Source organism: Prosopis cineraria, unplaced genomic scaffold, assembly GCF_029017545.1.
Source record: "Prosopis cineraria cultivar Desert tree isolate PC_DT_omini unplaced genomic scaffold, ASM2901754v1 PC4, whole genome shotgun sequence".
Taxonomy (NCBI): domain Eukaryota; kingdom Viridiplantae; phylum Streptophyta; class Magnoliopsida; order Fabales; family Fabaceae; genus Prosopis; species Prosopis cineraria.
Genome location: NW_026555335.1, coordinates 29,647,719 through 29,671,096, shown reverse-complemented (window position 1 = coordinate 29,671,096; position 23,378 = coordinate 29,647,719). Strand labels below are relative to the sequence as shown.

General features: G+C 32.3%; 1 protein-coding gene across 1 annotated transcript; it reads left to right on the top strand.

Annotated features, from left to right (window-relative positions):
- Window positions 1-1,180: 1,180 nt before the first annotated feature.
- On the top strand, window positions 1,181-21,544 carry LOC129308938 (uncharacterized). The gene is made up of 2 exons (XM_054950298.1): window positions 1,181-1,241; window positions 21,090-21,544. The coding sequence occupies exons 1-2, from the start codon at window positions 1,181-1,183 to the stop codon at window positions 21,542-21,544; spliced, it is 516 nt and encodes a 171-aa protein (XP_054806273.1).
- The last annotated feature ends 1,834 nt before the right edge of the window (window positions 21,545-23,378 follow it).

The window sequence follows — 23,378 nt, the reverse complement described above, 5'->3', positions numbered from 1 at the left end:
CCTAGTGGAGATAGTAAAGATCTAAGTCTATATGACATTGTTGGCACCTCAGGATACCAGGTACAGCATTTACTCTCCTTAGTGCCTAAAAATGGGTGCGGTATTAGAGACTTACTCTCCTTAGTACCCAAAAGGGTGCGGAGTTGGAGACTATGCTCCTTAGCATCCGTAAGATGCGGTATTGGAGTAACGACACCCCAATTACTTGTAATAGGGGGAAACAGTAGTCCAGAAGTGGTTTAGGACACCTTGGCTGGGTAGTCCTACCATGTATGGTAAGCTTGGGGACCATATATGTGGTTTGGTTCTGTGAAATAGCCTACTGGTTCGGTCGGGAGTATTGGAGGACTGGATGGTTAGGGATCATGCATGCAAATTTGTGATGATATTATATGATGTGATTATGTTACTTATTTTAATGCTTGTTTATAACTTGGCTTGTTAATCAATAATGTAGATTATCATAGTTACTGAGATTTTTATCTCACCCCATGGATTATCATTTTATAGGTGCTACCAGTGAGACTGAGCCAGGGAGGGAATCGGGCAGGGGCTAGCATATCTACTACACTCTTTGTAAAGCCCGATTTTGGTTTAAGTGGTGTACATAAACTTGTTATATGATATTATATGTTGCCAACTAGGAATGCATATCATTTTGATTGGTTGCACTTGTTTTATACTATGTTGTTGTGTATTTTAGCCCAATATTGTATATAAGGTGAATATGTGATAATTTTTATGGTAATAGGCTAAAATACTAATACAAGTGTAAGGAATGTTTTATCTAAGTGGTAATAATATATTGGTAGTATATTATGTGGCAATAGAGGCCAAATAGTGCTTGTAGTGCTAATTGTGCATTTTGGCCATATTAGGCAAAATGGCCATTGAGTGGCCAAATTTTGTGTTTGGTATGTTTTTGTGTGTTTGATTGGTCACTCAAGTGTATATTGGTCTATTGGACTTGGTTCAAGCCTCACAATGGATTAATGGTATTAGTTATGAGTTTTGGGTACTTGGATGGTTGAAAATTTTTTTAAAAAACTGACTTTTACATTCGAATGTCTAAAATTCTCATATAGTGTTAAATCGAAATGAAACTTGTACCATTAGTTAGCTTATTGAATAAGCTTCGCGTGGGCACTTGAATTACTCCAATTGGACATCGGATGTGAAAATGGCGCGTGTTCGAAGTTCGTCTAGAAAAGCTATCATGACAGCATTGCTGTCATGGACAGGTACGCCGTGGCGCATTTTGTGCAAGCCGCGGTGCACGATTCAGTGAGAAAATATGGCATTCTGTGCCACAAGCCACTGCACACGGACCACGAGCCGCGGCGCATGGACCAAAACACTCAAAAATGACATTTTTGGCCCTGTGTTTGAAGTGGTTTGCTTCCTAAAACTTTTCCATGCTTCTAATGCCTATTTAAAATATTAAGTTTGAACTCAAATTATCAATTTAAAGGGTTTTTATGGGATCCTAAATATTCCTCAAATATTTTCAAAAGATTATTAGTTTTAACCCTTATATGTATAATGTGAGCTTAGAAGTATTAAGTTTGAGGTATTGTATTGGCTAATGATTCATCCACACAACAGAGTGGACTCTCAAGTCATGACACCCACTTCAAATGCTGGGCATGCAAGATCTAAAAGATTGAAATCATAGTATAGACAATTGTTTTATGTAAATTACATCTTTATGTAATTAAGTATTTTTTATGGCCTCATGTATATGATACAGTAATTAATTCAAAAAAAAACTTGGCTACATGTATAAGAAATTTGACAAACCATTCTTGATTTTCATTGACTCACATTACTTTCAAAACTAACGTTCAATCTCACAAGATATGTTATAGAATTCCCAAGTAAAGTTTGTGGAACATAAATTGTGCCTAGTGACTTACCGTTATATAATGAATTCCCAATTCATGTTAGGCTCTTTCAAAACATATGTTTAGCTTTTTTCCATGTTAGGTTAGGACAATCCTAAGTGACTTTGCTAGAACCCAACTTGTGCCATGTCAGTATTCATCAAATAATAAATTCCCAAGTCACATTAGGAACTTTCACAACACATGTTAGTTACTTTCCTAACTTATGTTACCAAATTTCCAAGTAAGGCTATTGGAACAAAACTTGCACCAAATGGCTTATCCTTACACAATGAATTCCCAAGTCATGTTAAACTCTTTCAAACATACGTTCAGCTTTTTCTCAAGTTAGGTTAGGAAAATCCCAACTGACTTTGCTGGAACCCAACTTGTGCCACATCAGTTTTCATTAAATAATAAATTTCCAAGTCATGTTAGGAACTTTCACAACATATGTTAGTCACTTTTCTAACTTATGTTACCAAATTTTCAAGTGAGGTTGCTAGAACAAAACTTACGGCAAATGGCTTATACTTACACAGTGAATTCCCAAGTCACATTAGGCTCTTTCAAAACATACGTTCAACTTTTTCCCAAGTTAGGTTAGGAAAATCTCAAGTGACTTTGCTGGAACCCAACTTGTGTCAAGACTTATCCTTAATGAATTCCCAAGTCACTTTAGGCACGTTTACAACATATGTTAGAAAATTCCTAAATAAGGTTCCTAGAACCTAATTTGTGGCAAGACTTACGCTTAAACAAAGAGTTTCCAAATCATGTTAGGAGATTTTACATTATACATTAGCTACTTTTCCAACTCAAGTTAGGGAATTATCAAGTAAGGTTGCTAAATCCTGATGTTTGACAGGTATCTTCTGATAAACAATAATACCCAAGTAGGGTTATTCATTTCATAACATATGGTAGGAATTTCTCTTGCTTTGAGTATGAAATTCCCAACCAACACTATTGGATCCCATTATCTGACAAGTCTCTTAAATGTCTGAAATACTGCAAAAAAAGTTTAATCCCAAGTAAGGTTCTATGTTGTCAGTAGGTACATTAGCAATATCCCTATGCTACGTTGGTGAATTTAGCAATCTTATGTCATGATAGCATTTACATTTGCACAAATTTAGACCTAAAATTTTTATCAGCATTATATTACACCGATTTCAATACATGTACACCATATTTGCATCCCTTTTTACACAAAAAATATCCAATCTACCTAAGTGGTACCTATGCAGTCTACTTACCAAAAAACAACATAGACTGCAATCCCATTTACATAACTTATCACCTCCACAAGTATAAAAGATATAAGGTGGGTGTTTATACAAAAGGTCATTCAATAGCAAAATTAACAAAATAAATAAAAACATACGCATTTCAATTTCAAACCAACTAATATGCATGTGGTTTTCACCCCCTTTCAATCCCTACATTGGATTGGGATTCCTACATCTATTCTTAGTACATTCAGCTTGATTACATCTTAAGCAATGAGACACCTTTTTATTCTGAAATTATGACTCTCTTCAATTGTTAGGTGGTCGCCTTAGGGGACGTGTATTCAGTGGTGGTTTCAAAAAGGTATTGTTTTCATAATCTTCATAATGTAGCTCAATTATTTGAGGCATATTAATGGTTTCCACCGGAATCATTATGGAGCTATAAATTTTTTCTTGTGCATAGATAGTTTAGCATTCTTTAACATATGAATACATATTGCCATGAACTAATTTTATTATTACACATGCATGTGCACAAGGAATTCCTACCATTTACCATTCCTGATAAGAGCATTCTCCTAATGTTAGATTCACTCTCAAGTCATTGTTTTCTACCTTCACTGGTATCATATTCACACTATAATGTTCAACCACCATAATTTTAGCTTTCAATACATTCTCCCTCAACTTCACTTCAACATATGGTCCAACGCCGTTTGACCAATTCGCCCTTTCTATCTTGCTATTGTATAGCTTCCTCACTAATTTTGGTCGATGCTTATTTATCAATGCACATATATGATGTTTTCTCTCTTTGCTAGCCAAGTATTGAAAGATTCAACATAGTTTGTTATTATGTTGTCCCATCTTTTGTATGAAAATCTTGCTAGATAATGATCTATATCCCCATTTGTTTCTAACCATCTTGACAACTGTAGGGAGAAAACCATTAAATGATCTATAGCAATATGAAATTTTATTTCCAACCTTGCATACACAATATTATCCAACAACTTAAGTGCATCTTCCTTGGTCATCCCATCAATCCTTCACATGCCTCTATTAATTTTTATAAATTCAGAGCTGTTATTTTCTTTGACATGATAATAACAAAAAGTATATCAATTGCCATCAAATATTACATGCACTGCACCAATAATAGCATTATGCTTGTCTGACACTATAGTCAATTGAACTTGGTGTGTGATCTCCCTCAAATTTTTAAGAAACTAAGCCCAATTATTATATGTTACTCCACCCACTATTGCATAAGCCAAAGGGAATAGGTCATTATTTGCATCAATTGCAGAAGCTGCTAGCAAAGTCCCCTTATATGGACTACTTAAATGACTTCCATCAATAAAAAATTGGATGAGAACTTTGGAAAAACCCTTTGGTGTAACATCCATATGCAATAAAAAGTCTATCAAATCTATAATTTACTGAGGCAACCCACTTTGCAAATGTGTCTGGTTCTATCTCCTTTAATTTCTTACAAAGGCATAGGATCAACATGTATGATTATTGTGGAAGCCCATATATTTCCTCCAATGCTCTATCTTTTCCCCTCAAAGCTTGCCGATATATGAGATTTAACCCATACTCTTTGTAGAGGTCTTGTCTAATCTCATTTGAAGTTTTCTCCACATTCCCACTCACAGCATCAATGATGATTGATGATGTTAATCTTAAGCTAGCCTTTTACTTTAATAGGAGGTTGTCTTAAGCAAAATGCATGTGTTTGTTGTGAAACCTTTTCACACACAATATAAAGGTTGTCTTCCTAAGAGCTTAAGCTGATATCTTCCATTAACAACCATCAATATTGCATTTGACAATCATCTTCTTAGGGCTATTTTTCATAAATATGTAACCAAACCTATGAGCAAGGCTGTATTTATATAGTTCTTTTCTAAATACAATTACATCATCAAATGTCTAGCCAACATCCATAAATAAATCCTTCCATTTTACCAAATTAACCTCAAGTAGTGGTGCAAGAGCATTTTGTATTAAACATGGCAAAGAGGGTGATATACTTTCAAGCTCTTGCCTATAGGGAGATCTTAGCAGTGACCATGGTAACAAATCCTCCATCCTACATTCACAATTACTCACAAGTCAATATAAATGGTGATTAAACTAATTAAACACACAAATAACTAAGAACAATAACTTACTCCATCGAATAATCCATTGCTCCATATATCTCATTATCATTTATCTCAACATATACATGTGCTGACTCATTATTATACTTTATCAAATGTTGTACTCCCTCATCATCTAACAAATCTATGTATGTGTTTTCACTAAACTTTACTGTAAATTTCAAGTCAGCTGTACCACTTTTAACTCCTGTCACTAATAACACCATCCTCAACAGCTCTTTATGATTTATGCCTTCTCTAATCAATTTAGAAATTAATCTCCCACCTTCATAGGTCATCTTCCTTTGTGAAATCTTTTACAAAATGTCCATCAACATGAAGATAACAAAATATTTCTTTTGCTGAAGTACTTACCATATGGGAAATAAACTTGGAACAACTACAAGCAACATACAAATTTATTACTTCAAAACCATCCACTCCATAATCCCAACCACGACTATAGAAATTCAGACATCCATGTTACATTTTTCAACATTCACACACTTTTCAACACAAATCAAAAAAATTCAACATCCATGTTACATCTTTCTTGTTTTTCACTCCTCAACTTTTTCAATTGTGTCGTTCTTAGAAATCATTTATTGTGTATGTCTATATATATAGTCTATTAATCATTAAGAAGATTACTTTTTTTCCTAGGTATCAAAGAAAGAGAAATGGTGCAAGACAGCATTTGCAAATACTAAAACATTCTTTATGTGCGTGCATGATAGAGGACGTAAGAAGAAAACAAAGTAATGGAAGAGAAATGGAAGAAGATGTAGATTTCTCTTATGTGCATAACTGAGGAAAAAATGTAAAAGAAGCAATGTATGTATTACCTATTAGAAGATGATTATGCACTTCACTAATTTTTCCCTAACATTTTCAGTAGACGAGAAGAGATAACCAAAATCATTTTACATTTTAATGAAGTCTATAAATGAAACAACTTCTATTTTGATTGTAACAACTTCTATTTAATGATTTCATAAGCACAAATCCCTATTAACTTAACAAGTTAGAGCTAGCAAAACTTAGAATCATATTAAAACTTCATATTGATAAACAAGATGCAAGCATGTTTGTGATCCAAGTGGGAAGGGATTTACATAAGTAGTAACAATCATTAAAAAAATGACAACTTCATATTACTAGATGAATAAGTATATGCACAAACTTGACATTTCATTATGGCAATTGTTACATCCATCAAGTACCCTCATAAATATTTACAAACATCTAAATTAGATTACATAATTGATATAGACAAAAGAATGCAATCCATTTCCAAAAAGTTTGATAGTCTCTAAAAAAGTTTATTGCAAAAAAAACATTGATGTTCCAATTCACCAAAGTGAGAGGTGTCATTGGTTTAGTAGAGTGGAGAAAATGGCTTCAATCTTACAAGAAATGGTGTTCAACAATAAGAGGGGATGTGCACACTAGAACTTGGTTCTTGCACTTGATCATCGAGATAAATTTCTACACATGCTCTTTCTTCATTTCATATTAAGAGCACTTTAGTCAATTGACTTACAAATTTTTTTTCAATCTCATTGGCATGCAATGTGTTTTCAAATTTATTTTGTCATGATTTTTTTATTAAATCTCTATAGAGTTTCTATAATAAAATTCTCTTCAAATACTTTTAAATATATGTTTTATTATTTATTTCTTATCTTCATCAACATACACCAATTTTTTATTAAATTATTAACATCAATCAATATATAATATAAAACATATAGTATATTGTACTATCTCCATCTTAAATTATAAGACACTTTTATGAGAGTTCAATATTCCAAAATATAAAACACTTTAACAAAAATAAGTTTTCATTAATAATGCTTCTCCAATATTACATTTCCCATTATATATTCTCTCTCTCTCTCTAATATTCTTTAACAATTCAACCTAAATTGGAGAGACGAGTAAGAAAGTTAGTGAGAGGGTTTGCTAAGGTTAGTGGTTCAATTAGCTCTACCACTCTTGGTGATAGAGATGATGGAGTTCATTCACCAAAAGAAAAAGACATCCTAGATAGAAATGTTAAGAAATCGGATGACGATGTTGTTATAAAAGGCATTCTTGAAGAAAAAGAATAGAATATGGATATGGAAGAAAAAGATTGATAGGAAGGATGAGAAGATTGAGATAGAACCTAAACATCACAAACAAATTTCCTACAAGGTTAAACTAATTAGTAAAGAAGGGACTAAGGTGAACAAAAACTTTGATGATCAATTTAAAGAATGGCTACAAGAGGAAGCTAAGAACACACCAAAGTGTACTACAGAATGGTAGAAGATCATTGATAGCCTTCCTACTCTTAACATTCTTAGTAAGAGTTTGAAGGAACTATGTAAACCTTAGAAGGACTCTCTTATTATCACTCTCCTTAGGAAGCGAATGAGATTGTCTGAGTTGAAGGAGAAACAAGCCATAATGTAGGATACTTACAATTTTGAGCTTATTGATTTTGAAAACAACTATTTCACATTTAGAATAGATAATGAGGATCTATATCAAAAAGTTATAAGTGATGATCCTTAGGTGATATCAAGTTATTTCTTAGCTATACAATGATGGAGCCTAAACTTCAACCCATTCACTAATCAACTGGAAAAGCTTGCATTACAAGTTAGAATCCATATTCTTTCCATGCATTGCTATAATGAGGAATTTATGTGAGAGATTGGAAATATGATTAGCAAAGCCCTCAAATTAGACAAACAAAATTACTCATGTCAACAATAGGAACATGGTAGAAAGGGGGTGATATGCTAGAGTGAGCATGGAAGCGAATCTTACTAAGCCCTTACCTTCAAGATTTGTCATTAGAAGAAAAATATTCATTGTTATGTATGAAGGGATTAGTGTTATTTGCTTCAACTGTGGTAGGACATAAAAGTAAAGATTGCCTCATAAGAAGAGAAAATCAAGTGGGCCTTATACAGAAAAGGAGAGGAGGAAAATCATGACCGAACTAGGCCACTAAGCCTAACATTTTATCTCTAAAACTAAAGAGGAAACAATCCTCTTTGATCTACAACATTACAATTGGCAATTTGAATATTAAGGGGCCACCTCCTTTTGATCAGCTTAATCGGAACAATAAGGTAAAGAGATAAGAGATTAGTGACCTTAAACCTACTCAAACCTCATCTAGGCCATTCTCCTATATTGCAACGCATTCACCTTTAAACTTGAGAAGGGAGAATCCCAAACCCCACATAAATGATCCACCCATATTGAAAGAACACGAAAAAGATAGGAAGTTCAATAAAGGTGAATATGGCGAGACCCTACAATACTTTTACAAGTTAGAAGGAGATGATAAAGACAACAACATCAATGGAATATCTAAGACTCCATTGTCAAATTTTAACTAATGGTCTAGCTCTCTCATTTTTCCTTGTTTAGTTTTTATGAATATTATAGCATGGAATTATATAGACATTGCCTCAAATAATTTTGCCCTATGAGTTCATGATCTCATTTTAAATAAGATGGTTAGAATTTTAGTATTGATGGAAACTAGAATCAATAGGTCTAAAGCCAATAAAATCTCTAGAAGACTGGGTTTCTCTAATTGGATCAAGGTTCAGTCAACTAACTATGTTAGGAATATATGGCTTTTCTATAATAGTAAAGACATTAATATTAAGTGTTCCACCTCCTCTACTTAATTTTTTCATTTCTATCTTAAAGAGCCTAATGGGTCTAATGGATTTTGGTTTACAAGTATTCATGCGAAACCTAACTACATTCTACATAAGAAGTTATGGGAGGACCTTTATGATCTCAATCTTAATTTAACTAAGCCTTAGCTAATTATGGGCAATTTAAATGCCTACTTGTCTTTGGATGATAAAAAGGGGGAGCACAGGTAAATTCTCTATCAATGAAACACTTTAGAGATTATGTTCGTAGATTTAAGCTTTTGAAAGTAGATACTATGGTAGAGTGCTATACTTGGGAAAAGAATGTTGTCAAGGAGAGGATAGAGTAGGGTTTTGCAAATGATTAATGGCACATATACTTCACTAATTTTAAAATTTACCACCTTCTAAAGAATAGGTCGGACCATAAAGCTTTATTTTTAAAATCAAACAACTCTTATTATAATCATAAGAGAAATCATAGTTTTAAAGTCTAAACTACCTAGCTTCTTGAAGAAGACTTCCTTCACCTCATAAGCAAAGCTTAGTCAAAAGCTTATTGGAATAGAAATGTCTAAAATTTTTAGAAGGAGGTTGATTCATGGAATAAGCATAGAGTTAGGAATATTCCATATAAAAACCAATCACTCTTTAAGAGGATAGAGGGTCTTAATAAGGCTAAGAGCAAGAAAGATAGATAATACCTTCAAAAAATAGAAGTAAATATGTGGAAAGAATACAACAAACTCTTTCTTAAGAGGAGTTAATATGGTACTAGAAACCAAGATGCAACTTGTTATAATTGGGGGGATAAGAACAACCACTTTTTCTATACCACAACCAAGATGAGATGAAGAAGAAATAGGATTGGTGCTCTAAAAAATGCTGAAGGGGATTGGATTAAGAATTAAGAGGAACTTACGTTGATGGAAAATGTTTTCTTTTAGGAAATTTTTGTATCTTCTCATCTATCTGGGCCACCACTAACAACTGATACTTCTTATCCTTCTCTCAGCTTTAAAGAAAAGGCAACCTTACATACTAAAGTTTTAGTGAAAGAGATTAAAAATGCTATCTTTGAAATGGGATAAATGAAAGCACCGGGGCTAAATTGTAATTCTCCCTTACTAATCTCTAATTAACTCTAAAAATTAAGGTAATCAAGGGTGTCACACCCTCAAAAAAAAAATGGAGGGGTAACCAGCACGGGATGTGAACCATATAACACATCTCCGTAAGCCTCTAATCTTAAACTCATTTGATTTTGAAAATGTAATAAAATTTATATTAATATTTTAACATTTTTGGTATTGGTCATTATAATAAAGTTAAAAAAATTGTAAAAATTTTGACAAAACCTCGTCTGTAAATAGAATCTTCCAAAACTCTACAATACAGAAATATTTACAGAATATCATGTCAGTCAAGAACTTAGCTCTTCCAATGAATAGATAGCATATATACCGAAATAGAAGCCCTAGACATAGCATATGTGGAGCACCTAACTAGACCACTCCAAAATAACATACATAAGCATTGATAGTTACATAAAAAGGGAAATTTTGAACAGTTCTTTACCCAGCACATCTATAAGTTCTCATGCATCAACCGGAGAATCGGTATCAACTAGGGTATCTGAGACCAAAAATAATTTTTCAGTGAATAACGTCCCAAAAATAAATAATTGAACATAACAAAAGATTTAAACAATTATGTTAGTTAAAGAGGCAACAATCTTTATAAAAATTTAGTAAACTTCGAAATAAAATGATTCTATAAAATTTTAAATAAAATCTTGAACCATTAAAATTTCATAATAAATAATATTATCACTTGATTGCAAAGAAGCAAATAAACAAAATCAATAATTATAAATAATTTACTATTTAAAACTAATGGGATGTAAAATTATTAAATAATCAAATTCATATAATGGGGACTTATCAAAACAATTAACAAACGTGGACACACAGTTCACGAAGGTAAATAACCAAACGCGGCTCTTGCCACGAAGCAAATGTGGACACACAGTCCACAATGGTATATAACCAAACACAGTCGAAGCCATGAAACAAACATGGACACATAGTCCACACGGGTATGTAACCAAACGTAGCCGAAGCCACAAAACAAATGTGAGTACGATGCTCACGAATAACCATCCTTCCGTTCCACGTGCGTTGGCCATCGCATAGGGCTAGCACCTCCTATACACACCCTGCTAGCTAGGTGTACCATAGCGCGCCAAGGGCTAACGAAACTACCATTAGCAACTAGTATTCTATATAAAGTCTCTTTTTTTAAAACCATTTTCAAACATACGAGAAATTGATCACCATTCAATCAAATTTTCCTTTTCAATGTCGAACTCGCATGAATCGTTTTTCCATAACTTGATAATTTCCAAATTGAAATCCCACAGTTAGAATTCAAACTTGCATTTACTGATTAACTAAAATGATCAATTTTGGTAAAATAATTTCACGAAATAATATAATTTAATCAACAAAATATCTCATAATCACATTGTTGTCATAAAAAGAATTTGCATAAAAATATAATATTTGAATAAAAGAGATTTTAATGAAATGTCAGTTGGGACGCTATCCACTTACTTGAAAATTTTTCAAGTAAGTAACTTACTTCTAACTAGTCCTCTTCCAGTAATGCTTGCTCTTTAAATCCTAGTGCCCAAGAAATACCATTGTTATTTTCTTTTGTAGATCTTATTATCATCATCATCATCATCATCAGTCTAAAATAATTCAAAAAGTAACATAGATAACTCTTAACTTTCAACATTTTTCAAACATTTCATAGACATTCTAATGACTAATATCTTAATAACAAATTGGCTCTTAAATTACTAATTCATAATATTATTTTCAAACTACTCTTATTTCTAATTTCAACTTTTTGTATAGAGAATAATTCTCTTCCATAACAATTTAATTATCAATAATACAATCATCACATCTATTCCCCATCATCTACTAATATTCATCCTTTCCAGCATTTTGTCAAACATCTTATAGGCACCAATTTTTAAATTTTAATAGTAATTTCTTCCTTCAAATACCATCCCATAATTTATTCAACAATTCTACAGCATCAATATAAAATTTAATCTGGCATCCCAAGTTTATTTCTTCAACAAAATCAATATAAATTTAGTTATACTCCAATCACAAACAACATCTTCAATAGAGAAAGATTTTTGCTTGGTTCAGAAACCTACTCCCTTTCTATAATCATGCACAGCAGTAACCTCATACTAAATAATATTATCTCCACTAAAATAGACACACATGCACATAGCCAGCAAAAAAGAAAACTCAATGCTCCTCACTTAGAACTAGCATGACTGAGCAGAGAAGGAGATGATCCTAGAAAAATGAATAAGGAGGAGGAAAGAAAAAGAATCTGCAACAGCATGAATGAGAGAGGAGCGAAGATGTCTACAATGAGAAACAGGGGAGGATGAACAAAGAACAAAGGGAAATGAACAGCTCTTGCTTCCTCGAATGCATGTGCAGATGAATGGAAGAAATGGAGAGTTTATACCTCACTCACCAATACATACGTGTGCACAAAATCAAACTAGAGAGAGGACAGAATCAAGCTTCCATGGCTACCCATGAGCACTGCCACAACGCACACAAACAGAGGAGGAAGGAGAGCACAGTCATCAGTGATAATGCAGTGGTGGAGGAAGGAGAAGATGCTATTGCATAAAGGAAGAGGGAGAGGAATGAACTCTACTCACAGCATCCAGACGATGCCAACGAGAAAGAGAAAACAAGGAATCAACAGTGAAGCTTGAACAGAGATGGAGTAGGTAGATCTTGAGCAAAATCTTTACGGCGGCGAACTCATGGTGAACTCGACACCCATGCCGGTGATCAATTGAAATGGAGGAGGCGAGAATGCAGTGGAGGTTTGATCAAAAAGTTCCCTCTCTCATTGGATTCTTGAAGATTCAAGAATGGAAAAATGAAAAAAAAACAATTGGGTATGCGTGTGATTTATATCCGACTCTGTTTCTATTTCTATTTCTCTTTTCTTTCTTTTTTTTTTAAAGGCATAATGGTAATATCATATAAATCAGACAAAATAAACAAAAGCAAGAGAAAAATGAAGACTCCCTTTATTCACCATAAGGATTCGAACATAGGACCTAAAAATAAACATAAATAGTAGTTATCACTAAACTATTAGAATATTTTGATAAATTTATACCAAAAATGATACAAATACCTTAACTTATCTAATTTTAGATTTTTTTTATTTACATTATTTTCCTGAATCATTACAAAGGGATTAACCCTAAAGGCTTACCAAGTTTGTAAATTTTACAACACAAGATGTCAAGCTTTCAAACCTTTTAAATCATTCTTATACTTGTCTCTAAATCACAAATCAGAGTAGAATACATTCATAAAAGCATGGAATAGAGTTTTATAACAAAGCATTTACATTTTCATTGAGAAAATAGCATTTCAGTGGAAATAGCAAAATAGTATAGAAAGGCAAAGGCGCACCGCAACATATGTTACATGTGTCGTGGCACGTTTGCCTCTGTGTCATGCACTGATGCGCATTGCACATTTTTTATAGCATTATTGTTGTCATATGATAGCAACGAAGGAAAACTTTCGATAAGCCCTATTTCTTCATCAGACATCTGATTGAGGCAATCTAGGTTTCTACAAAAAGCTCTTTCCTAGTTCTAGCTAATGGAACTAATTTCACAATTAAATAATTTCTCAATCAAAAATTGTTCACACATCTCTCAACTCACCTTTTTAACATTTCAAACATAACTTAGGTGCCCAATATTCAATCCAAGTGCCAAAAGCATACCTTTCATCCTAGACCAAACTCAATGTACTAAAATAGACCCATGAAATACACCACATCACAAATTCAACACATCAATCATGTTCTTAATGCTTAACACCTTACTTACATAAACAGAAGGGGAAGCCTCAATTTTAAAATCAACATAATCATTCCAAAATACTCACATTTCCCTCACACCTTACTTGTACTAGTATTTTGGATCTTTCATAGAATTCATAATTTATACACATACATCCTATAGCCTAAAGTACATAATTAAATTCTACCATCAAATAGTGTAAGTAAACCAATCACATGACTTTTCCAGTTGGAAATATCATATGAATGATACACATAATAGTAATCAAAATAAATGAGACCTATTATTTAGGATAGAATCCTAAGCCTCTATTGTTTTTCCCAATCATGTCCCAATGAACTAGCTCGTGTAATATTAAAGAAAAGGGGTGAGTACAACCAATCAGTAACTTAGGTCTATCTAACTTATACTAATGCATGTCAATCAATTTAAATGAAAGTAGTAATCTATTGCCATACTCATATCAAATTGGCATACTTAAGAACACATAATTGCATTTTTCATCATCATTGACATAAAGCCATGAAATAACAACAAATGCAAATCAAAATTTGTAATATTATAAGGTTAATCACATTATTTCATCTCAAGAGATATAATACAAACAACCATGTTCCCTTTTATCATGATCACATCTCTCTTATATCCTCCTTCTGCCTTCGACACAAAACTATAGGCTATCTCACACTAGAATCGTCTATGAGATAAGACTGCCCTAGCCAATCATAAGTAAGGGGCTACCTAACTAAGGTTTCCTATCTCACTTGTAGGTCACACTTCCCCTTAATCTCATACTATAAGGTGTCATTCTCCCTAAACTAACTTCCTCATCGAACAAGTAGAAACTAGAGTAAGTTCAAGTCCCTTATTACACATTAGGATAGTCCTTCGTCGAATAAGTATAATAATCATATAAATAAATTTAGGAAAACCATTGAGCTCCAATGGTAGACTTACCATAGGGATTTTTAAACTCTACTCCTCTTTTTAGGTGAACTACCTCTCATAATCATGTAGTACATAGAGATACAATTTCTCATAGCATGCAAGTAATTACTACACAGGCATACTAACATTTTCATCATACTCACATTACACATGTTCATCACATAAATATATAATACACATCATCAAACTCCAATACACATTTTGTCATTCAACTCTATTTACAAACACTTATGGAACTTCATGTTTCACAAAATCAGGGAACTCCTCATTACTCACATTTCATTGAACTCTACCAACACATCACATCATTGAACTCCACTTACAAACATTCATAGAACTCTATATAAACCATGTCATTGAACTCCACAAATACTATTTCATTAAACTTCACATGAATTAAGTCATTGAACTCCATAAAAACATAATATTTGATTTTCAAATATTTTATGCCACACTTGCATGTCAAATAATGTCACACACTTCAATTATAACATTTAAATCAATAAATCAATTAACACATAAAAGAATAAAAAAATCCCCTAGTTACCTCAAACCTTTAAGAGGTCAAAGGTTTACCCCTCAATTACTCACTTCTAAAGCTTTCACGATGCTTGAATGGTGCCAAATATGATAATTCTATATTAATCACAATATTAATCATTAATAATTCTTTTTGGATAATTTTCAATATCTAGTTTAATACTTTAACATTCTCAAATTTCAATCTCCTCATATACAAAGGTACCCATAAGGTTTATTAGCTTCCTCTAACTCTCATTAATCTCAATAAACTCCTAATTAGCCAATAATGACTTCACATTACTCCAACAACCTCATTAATGGTGGAATTTTTGATTATTAATTATCCCCTAACCACCAACACACATTTATTACTCATAAGAGGGTTTAAATACCTTAATCAACTCTCATTTACTCTATTTAAGTCAATGAGTATGGACACATAGTCTCTATGGATTGAAAATGAGCTTTCTCAAACAAACCCTAAATCCTAATATCGAAAATGTAAAAAGGAAGAGAGATTTAAACTTAGGAAAGTTACCATTAGTGTCTAGAAATTTTAAAATACTCCCAATACTTCTAAATCCCAAGCCCTAACAAAGGTTTCCACAAACTTTTTTTTCCTCTTTTTTTTCTCTTTAGTTTTCTATCTGTTTTGTGTTCTTATTTATGTAGAAATGCAACCACGGTACAAAGAGAGATCTTCATGCTCTAATCACCCATGCATCACAGCATGCCATGCATGTGTCGGGACATGTGACATAGAGCCATACATGTGTCGGGGCACATTTGGGTGGCCTAACTTCACTTCGGACTCGATCCTAAGGCTGAAATTACAACTTAAAATATTCATTAGCTCTCTATAACTACACATCACATTAATTTACTTAATTAATCTCATTTACTCAAAAAATTAAGGGTTAAATTCTCTAAGATGTTGCATAGATAGTGTACAAGCTTTCATGTGTCCACAATTTTGGCAAATATCAAGTGCAAAGGTTGTTAAGCTAGTAAAGAAAGGTTTTGAAGATCCTGAAGAAGTGGGTAAGATCAATCAACAAATATTGCTCTAATGCAAAAAATTGACAAGCTTGAAAGTTTGAGGGACTTCTATCCTATCTTCTTATGTAACATTAGCTATAAAGTTATCCCCAAGGTGTTAACTAGCAAGATTAAAGGTGTTATTAGCAAGCTTGTAGGCTATTATCAAAGTAGTTTCATTAAAGGACATTAAGGGAGTGATAATGTCTTAGTTTCCCAAGAAGTTATTCATAGCATGAGATTCAAAAAGTCCAAAATGGCTTGATTGCAATCAAGGTTGATCTTAAAAAAGCTTATGAAAAATTGGAATGGAACTTTATCAAAGATTGTTTACAAGAAGTAGGCTTTAAAGGTAAAATCCTTGATTTGATCATGAGTTGTACCAATAGCTCTAAGATGGAAATTCCATGGAATGGATTGCCTACTGAAGAGTTTAAACCCTCAAGGGGGATCAGACACTTCACCTTATATATGGAAAATCCCACATGATTGAAGATAAAACGAAGGGCAGTAATTGGAAGCTAGTTAAACTTGTTAAGAATGGTCTACCAATCTCCCACCTCTTCTTTGCTAATAATTTATTCCTTTTTAAAGAAGATACTTCTAACCATATTGATGTTACTAATAGCTATCTTACTCATTCTAAAAAGCCTCTAGTCAGTTGGTCAATAAAAAATAAAACATAGATGTGTATGTCTAAGGCTGTCTACATCTCTCAAGCTATTCAACTTAGTAATTAATTAGGGACAGGGCTTATTAGTGATCTTAAGAAATACTTGGGTATCCCACTTCTTCATAGTAGAGCATCCTACTCTAAATTTAAGCTAATCTTAAGGAAGGTTCAAAAGAAGCTAACAAGCTAGAAAGGCAACTCTTAACTCTAGCAAGCAAAAGGTACTTATCTGATCTATCTTCACTGCTATACCAAACTACCATATGCACAACCATGGTTCTCCCTAAGAGGACTCTTAATGAAATTGAGTGAGCTAGCAAATCCTTCTCATGGAGAATCTATGAGGAGAAATGAAAAATATACTTGGTCTTCTGGGACAATATCAGAAGCAAATGAGAAGTAGGGTGTTTAGCAGTCAATCATCTAACATACCAAAATAAAGCTTTTATTTTAAAGCTTTACTAGAATTTACTAAATGATAATGAGCCTCTTTGGGCATAAGTCCTTAAATCTAAATACAAATGTGATGATTTCAATTTACCTACAATGTGCAAGAAGACTTATTCCTCAAAAAACATAGAAGAGTGTCATAAAGGTCTAGGACAACTTCGTAAAGGTGTAGACTTGAGATACAGCCTTAAAAAATTAACTTGCTTATAGAATGTCAACTAGTCTGCGATGAATTAGCCCCACTCATTCATGCTAATAAAATCTCAATGGATTTCAATGATAGAATTGAGCAGTTTATTCCCCTAACGATGCTTGGGACATATCTAAAATGGAAAATTGGCTTCACTTATCTACTATTATTCAAATTACTACCATTAGCCCACCCATTATGTTGAGAGAGAGACAGAGAGAAATATGTGCAAGAAAAATTAATAAAAACAAACCAATCCCTATTAATCACATTATAAGCATATAAATAATCATTCAACCTCGGTGATTGATGAATGATCTATCTCTCCTCTAGGTTATTGTAATTGAATTTTCATTATTATGAATGATTCCAGTTTGATCTGAAAAAAAATATTACTTTACAAATGGAGTATTAAATGTTGAGCATTTTTATAAATTTTTATTTTTATTTTAAAAATATAATATTGTAAAGTGTATTTAATAAGCTTTATTGGTAAATAAAGAACCATATTTTTTTAGATTTGACAAACATTTTAAAAAATTAGACCGGACCAACCAATTGAACTTATCAGCAATCATATCTAGTAGAGACCATCAAACCAAAGGATGTGCAAACTGGTAAAAAACTGGTTAATCAATCAAAAACCAAGCTTAGCTGGGAAAAACTGAGCTATTCAATAAGTCAACTGATTCACACAAGCAGATTTAAAAAGGGAGAAAACAAACAGAACAACAAGATAGAGAAAATGAAAGATATGGAAAATGAATGAAATTCAAGAAAAAACTAAGAAAAAAAAAAGACATTTTATAGCAAATAATCACCTTAGGTGTTCTCTGTTAGTCACAAAACCACTTTGGTCATGTTTAGTTACTAAAAAGAAATAAAATGGAATGGACTGAAAAAATAAAAGTAAAATGAAATGATTAAAAAGAATAGTGAATCACATTCATAAAATAAATGGGTAATTTAGTTCATGGGACTAAAAATCATAATTCATGAAATTTTTAGAGGGTATGATGTTTCTCAAATTTATAATATATATATATATATATATATAATGAGTTTTATTATGATTACTATAAGAAGGAAGGATGACTTAGTTCATTTTTGTATTACTTTTTTCAATTCATTCCATTTCATTCTTTTCTAGTGACCAAACATGACCTTTATCTACCATAAATGCTATAGTGCATGTTTAGATTAACTTTCAACTTTAGTTAGAATCAGTCAAATTGATGTTAAGATATAAAAAGCTCATTTTGTGTTGTTTGGATTAGGAAAAAAATCTCAACATCAATTAGCCATAAACGAGCATTTTTTTGAAAGCCCAAAAACTTGGCTTTAGTATTAGCATTAATGTTAGAAGCCGTTGGAAGCATTAATGATGTTTTAAATGTTTATGCTTTCTCTCTCCTCTTAGCTATCTACCCACAAGTCTGTCTAATTATTTTATCTTGCTTTCTTCCTCCCGTGACCTCTCAAGCTGTATCTCCAAATCTGCTTTACCTCATGAGCTCTACATTCGATACCTAACCTTGGTTGATCTCCACCTCAGTTGAAGCACCAAGATCTCCACGCTAAAGCACCAAGATCTTCACCTTTCGATCTTGCGTCTAGCATTCCCTGCTTGGAAGTGGTTTCTCCACATTACTGATTTGTCACCTCTCGATCTCCACCGTGTCAACCAAATCTGAGGTTGCTGTTGCCAGATTTACTCCTCGTCGACTATCCTTGGCAAGTAAGGTTCTTCCTTTCGTCTCATTCCTTGCCTTCCCTGCTTCTTTTTCTTTTTTAGTGAATTGTGACCAACTTTTCTTTTTGGCTTCAGATTATGAAGTCTAAACTATATGCTCATTTGATGCTCTACCTTCCTCACTCTGCTTCTTATCCATGTTGATTATGTTTTGGGTTGCATGAGAGACATGTTGGGTCCTTATCTTGTACTCGAGGATACATTTCTTTCTTGCTTGTGTCTACAAAATTATCTAGCATTTTCCTTAAATATGTATGAACTCTCATGATAATATGTCAAAATTAATATTTGTTTAAGTCTTCGTTAGCATAATTTATTTCTTGTTGAAAATCATAATTTAATTTTTTTCTAAAGTATTGTTTTATATGACAATGATTAGATACGTATTCATACAAATTATATATTGTTGAGATTAATTATTATTTCAAAAAAGAATCTAACTATAATTAAAATTTCTTATCATACTCTTTATTTTTACTAATAATTTTTAATCAAGTAACTTATAATTTGATCTAGATGGAAGTAATGATAATCTATATAAGAGACAAACAACATAATGCATCCTTTAATTTTAAAAAAAATTAAAAAAAAAACAGATAGTGCCTTATATCTATTTAAAAAAAAGTAAAAAAAAAAAAGCTGGTCATTAAGTCAAGCTACATTTTAAGGATCATCCTCTTAATGTCAAGAACAAATTTGAATGTTTAGCAATGCTTCTTTCTAATTGTGTTAGCCTTGAAGAATTGCTAGTAGAGATTTCACCTATTCCTTCTAAGAATCTGAAGCCAAAGCTAGACATTGGAAATGGAGCGATTAGAAGGCTTGATCAGTTACAATCAATTTTACTATTATAATATTTGTTATATCACATTTTGGAAAAGTCTTGTCCTAATCTTTTTTTTTTTTACAAGGGAGAAAAAAGTCTTATCCCGATCTATTCATAGCAGAATGTGAAAAAAAAGAAAAAGGAATAGAAAAGATCCTGATATGTTTGCCCTATAAAGCAACTTCAGTGTTGATTTCTCGATTTCGCTAATGCTGCTGTGTGTTCTTTCTTGCTATAGACTTTTCCTCTTTTAATAGAATCCAGGCATATAGCAGTTGTTTCCTTGTTTTAGGATTATTATTTTCATTTAGTTTTGCTATAACTCTACGATATGATGGTAAATTGATACATATATGCCGAGATATTTATTGATTTTGCATGTTTGTAATGGTCAGCTGGTCTATAGAACAATGAACAGTTTTAAAGGAAAGCTATGTGGAATTCAACCCTAATAGAAATTTTCATTAAGGAATGCTTGGAGCAAGTGTACAAGAAATAAAGGAAAGGAACTGCATTCAAAAAAAATGGGTGGCAAGCAATAATTGAGGGGTTTGAGGCAAAAACAGGAAAAAGGTATAAGCGAAAGAAACTAAAAATTAAAATGGACAACATGAAGAAAGAATGGAACATATGGTACAAATTATTTTCTAGTGAAATCAGCTTAGGATGGGACAGTGTCAAGAATATTGTCGATGCTCTGGATGAGTGGTGGGAGCAAAAAATCTTGGTATGGATAAGTTATTAAGTGTTTTTTAGATTAAAATTTAATTTGAGAATCTTAATTGTTGGTTACTTGAATGCTTGCAAGAAAATCTCCTTTATGAAAAACTTAGACATAAAAGGCTGAGGTTTGCAAGGGAATTAACCTTAATATTCAGGGATGTCCTGACAACTGGGGAAACATTATTTGTACCATCTGTTACTCAAACTCAAATAGTAGATGATGATGATGATAAGGATGTATACCACTCCACCATTAACCTTCAAGCAGGATCCAGTGATAGTAAAGAGGAGCTAAATTTATCTGACACTACAACACCTATGAGGGTCACTGATGAGTTGTTAGGCTTGAATGTCACCACAAATATTAGTGGAACTAGTGGTGATGGAAGTGAAGGCAAGAGAAAGAGGGTTGGGGGAGTTAGTGGGAGAAAAAAGCAAGAGGTCCCTACCTCAATGAGAATAGCAAATGCGAAGAGTGAAATAGCTAAGGATAATAGAGTTAGAACAGAGATAGTGACAAGATTTTGGCAAATGACATAGGAGTTTTTGAGGTTGTGACTCACCTAAATAGACTTCCAGAAGTTTTTAGTGATAAAGATTTGCATTAGAGATGTGTCAATCTTGTTCTGTACAAGCCTATGCGAGATACTTATTGGCAACTTAAAGATCATCTCGATGACTTGGTCAATTGGTTGAAGCACCAAGTCTATCATCTACTAGATTTTATTTCAAAGAATACATATGAATGAATTTTTATATAGGCTTATGATGACTTGACTTGTAATTGCTTTATTTTGACTTGTGGTTTGCTATACTTATGATGACTTGGTTTGTAGTGAATATTTAACTCTTATCTAATGCTTATCTTATGCTTTATTTTTTATGTTGTTGAATGGTATTTATATACTATGTATTTTATATTATATACAAATGATATTTACATACTAATTTACCTCAAGTTGAAAAATCATGGAAAAACATTTGTTTAGGCAATTGTATGCAACACTAGTTGATCTTGGTCTAAAGAAATTTAAAAAAAATAGGTGTTGAAGAAATGGTTGGAATGTTTATAAATACTGTTGGACATGGAGTTGGTACAAGAATGATTTCAACATTCAAGGAAAAATGTCCATAGAAATTTTATAAAGTATTAGCTGCCTGCCTTAACCTTTCCAATGCAAATATAAAGTCACTTGATCCTTTGTTTCAATGATGTCATTCAAAAATTCAAAATGATCCACGGTATTGGCCATTCTTTAAGGATGCTATAGGAGCAATTGATGGCACTCATGTACCATGCAGGGTTAGTGTTGCTGATCAAAACAAATTTATTAGAAGAAAAGGATATGCAACACAAAATATCATGGTTGTATGTGATTAGGACATGTGTTTTACTTTTGTCATTACGGGATGGGAAGGTACGGCTCATGATGCATGAGTGTTTGATAATGCTATATCAACTCCTTCAATGCATTTTTTGCATCCACCTTCAGGTGTATTTTATTAAAATTACTATAATTATTATGGCATGGATTTAATGTTGGTAAAATTTACAACACTTTTTTTTATTTAATAGGTAAATATTATTTAGTTGATTCTGGTTATCCAACACTAAATGGAGGTATCTTAGTCCGTATCGTTGCGAACGTTATCACCTTTCAAACTTTAAGCGAGTTGCAAGATTTGCAAACAATAATGAGGTCTTTAATTATTAGCATTCAAGTTTGAGATGCACTATAGAAAGAACTTTTGGAATATGGAAGAATAGGTTTGCAATTATATGAAAAAATGCCCAAATTTAAATATAAAACACAAGTTCAAATTGTTTGTATAACAATGGCAATACATAACTTTATTAGGAGAAATTCAATTACTGATAAATAGTTCATACAAGCTGAAGATGAAAGTTTAGATGTCCATGAGAAAGATACCGATATTAGTGAAGCATCCTTATCAAATCTACCTAGATCGTCAAGACAGATGCAGCGTGTTCATGATATAATTAAAGATTAACTTGTAAATTATATCAATTGAATGTTAATTTATTTTAGATTTTTATGATTAAATATTTAAGATATTTTACTTATTAGTTGTGATTTAAAGTTTAATATTTTTTACTTATTAGTTAGTCAAAAAATATAAACATGCTTATTTAAGATTTAATATTTAAAATAAAAAAATTATGTTTATTTTTACCATTAAATATTTTAACTAGCTTTTGAATTAAACCACCTAAATGAATTTCAGTTTATCTAACTAACTTTTGAAAAAAAAATGGTATCCAAACAAAATTCACTTACATTAACTAAAATTTCTTCTAATTTTAATTTGTTAATCTCAGTTAAATTATAATCTCAGTTATAAATTTTTTAAT

Bases quoted from the DNA above. Each gene is read 5' to 3' on its own strand.
- LOC129308938 (XM_054950298.1), top strand. From the start codon at position 1,181: ATGGCGCGTGTTCGAAGTTCGTCTAGAAAAGCTATCATGACAGCATTG. The intron at 1,242-21,089 runs GTACGCCGTGGC...AATGCTTGCAAG, and splicing joins AGCATTGCTGTCATGGACAG to AAAATCTCCTTTATGAAAAA.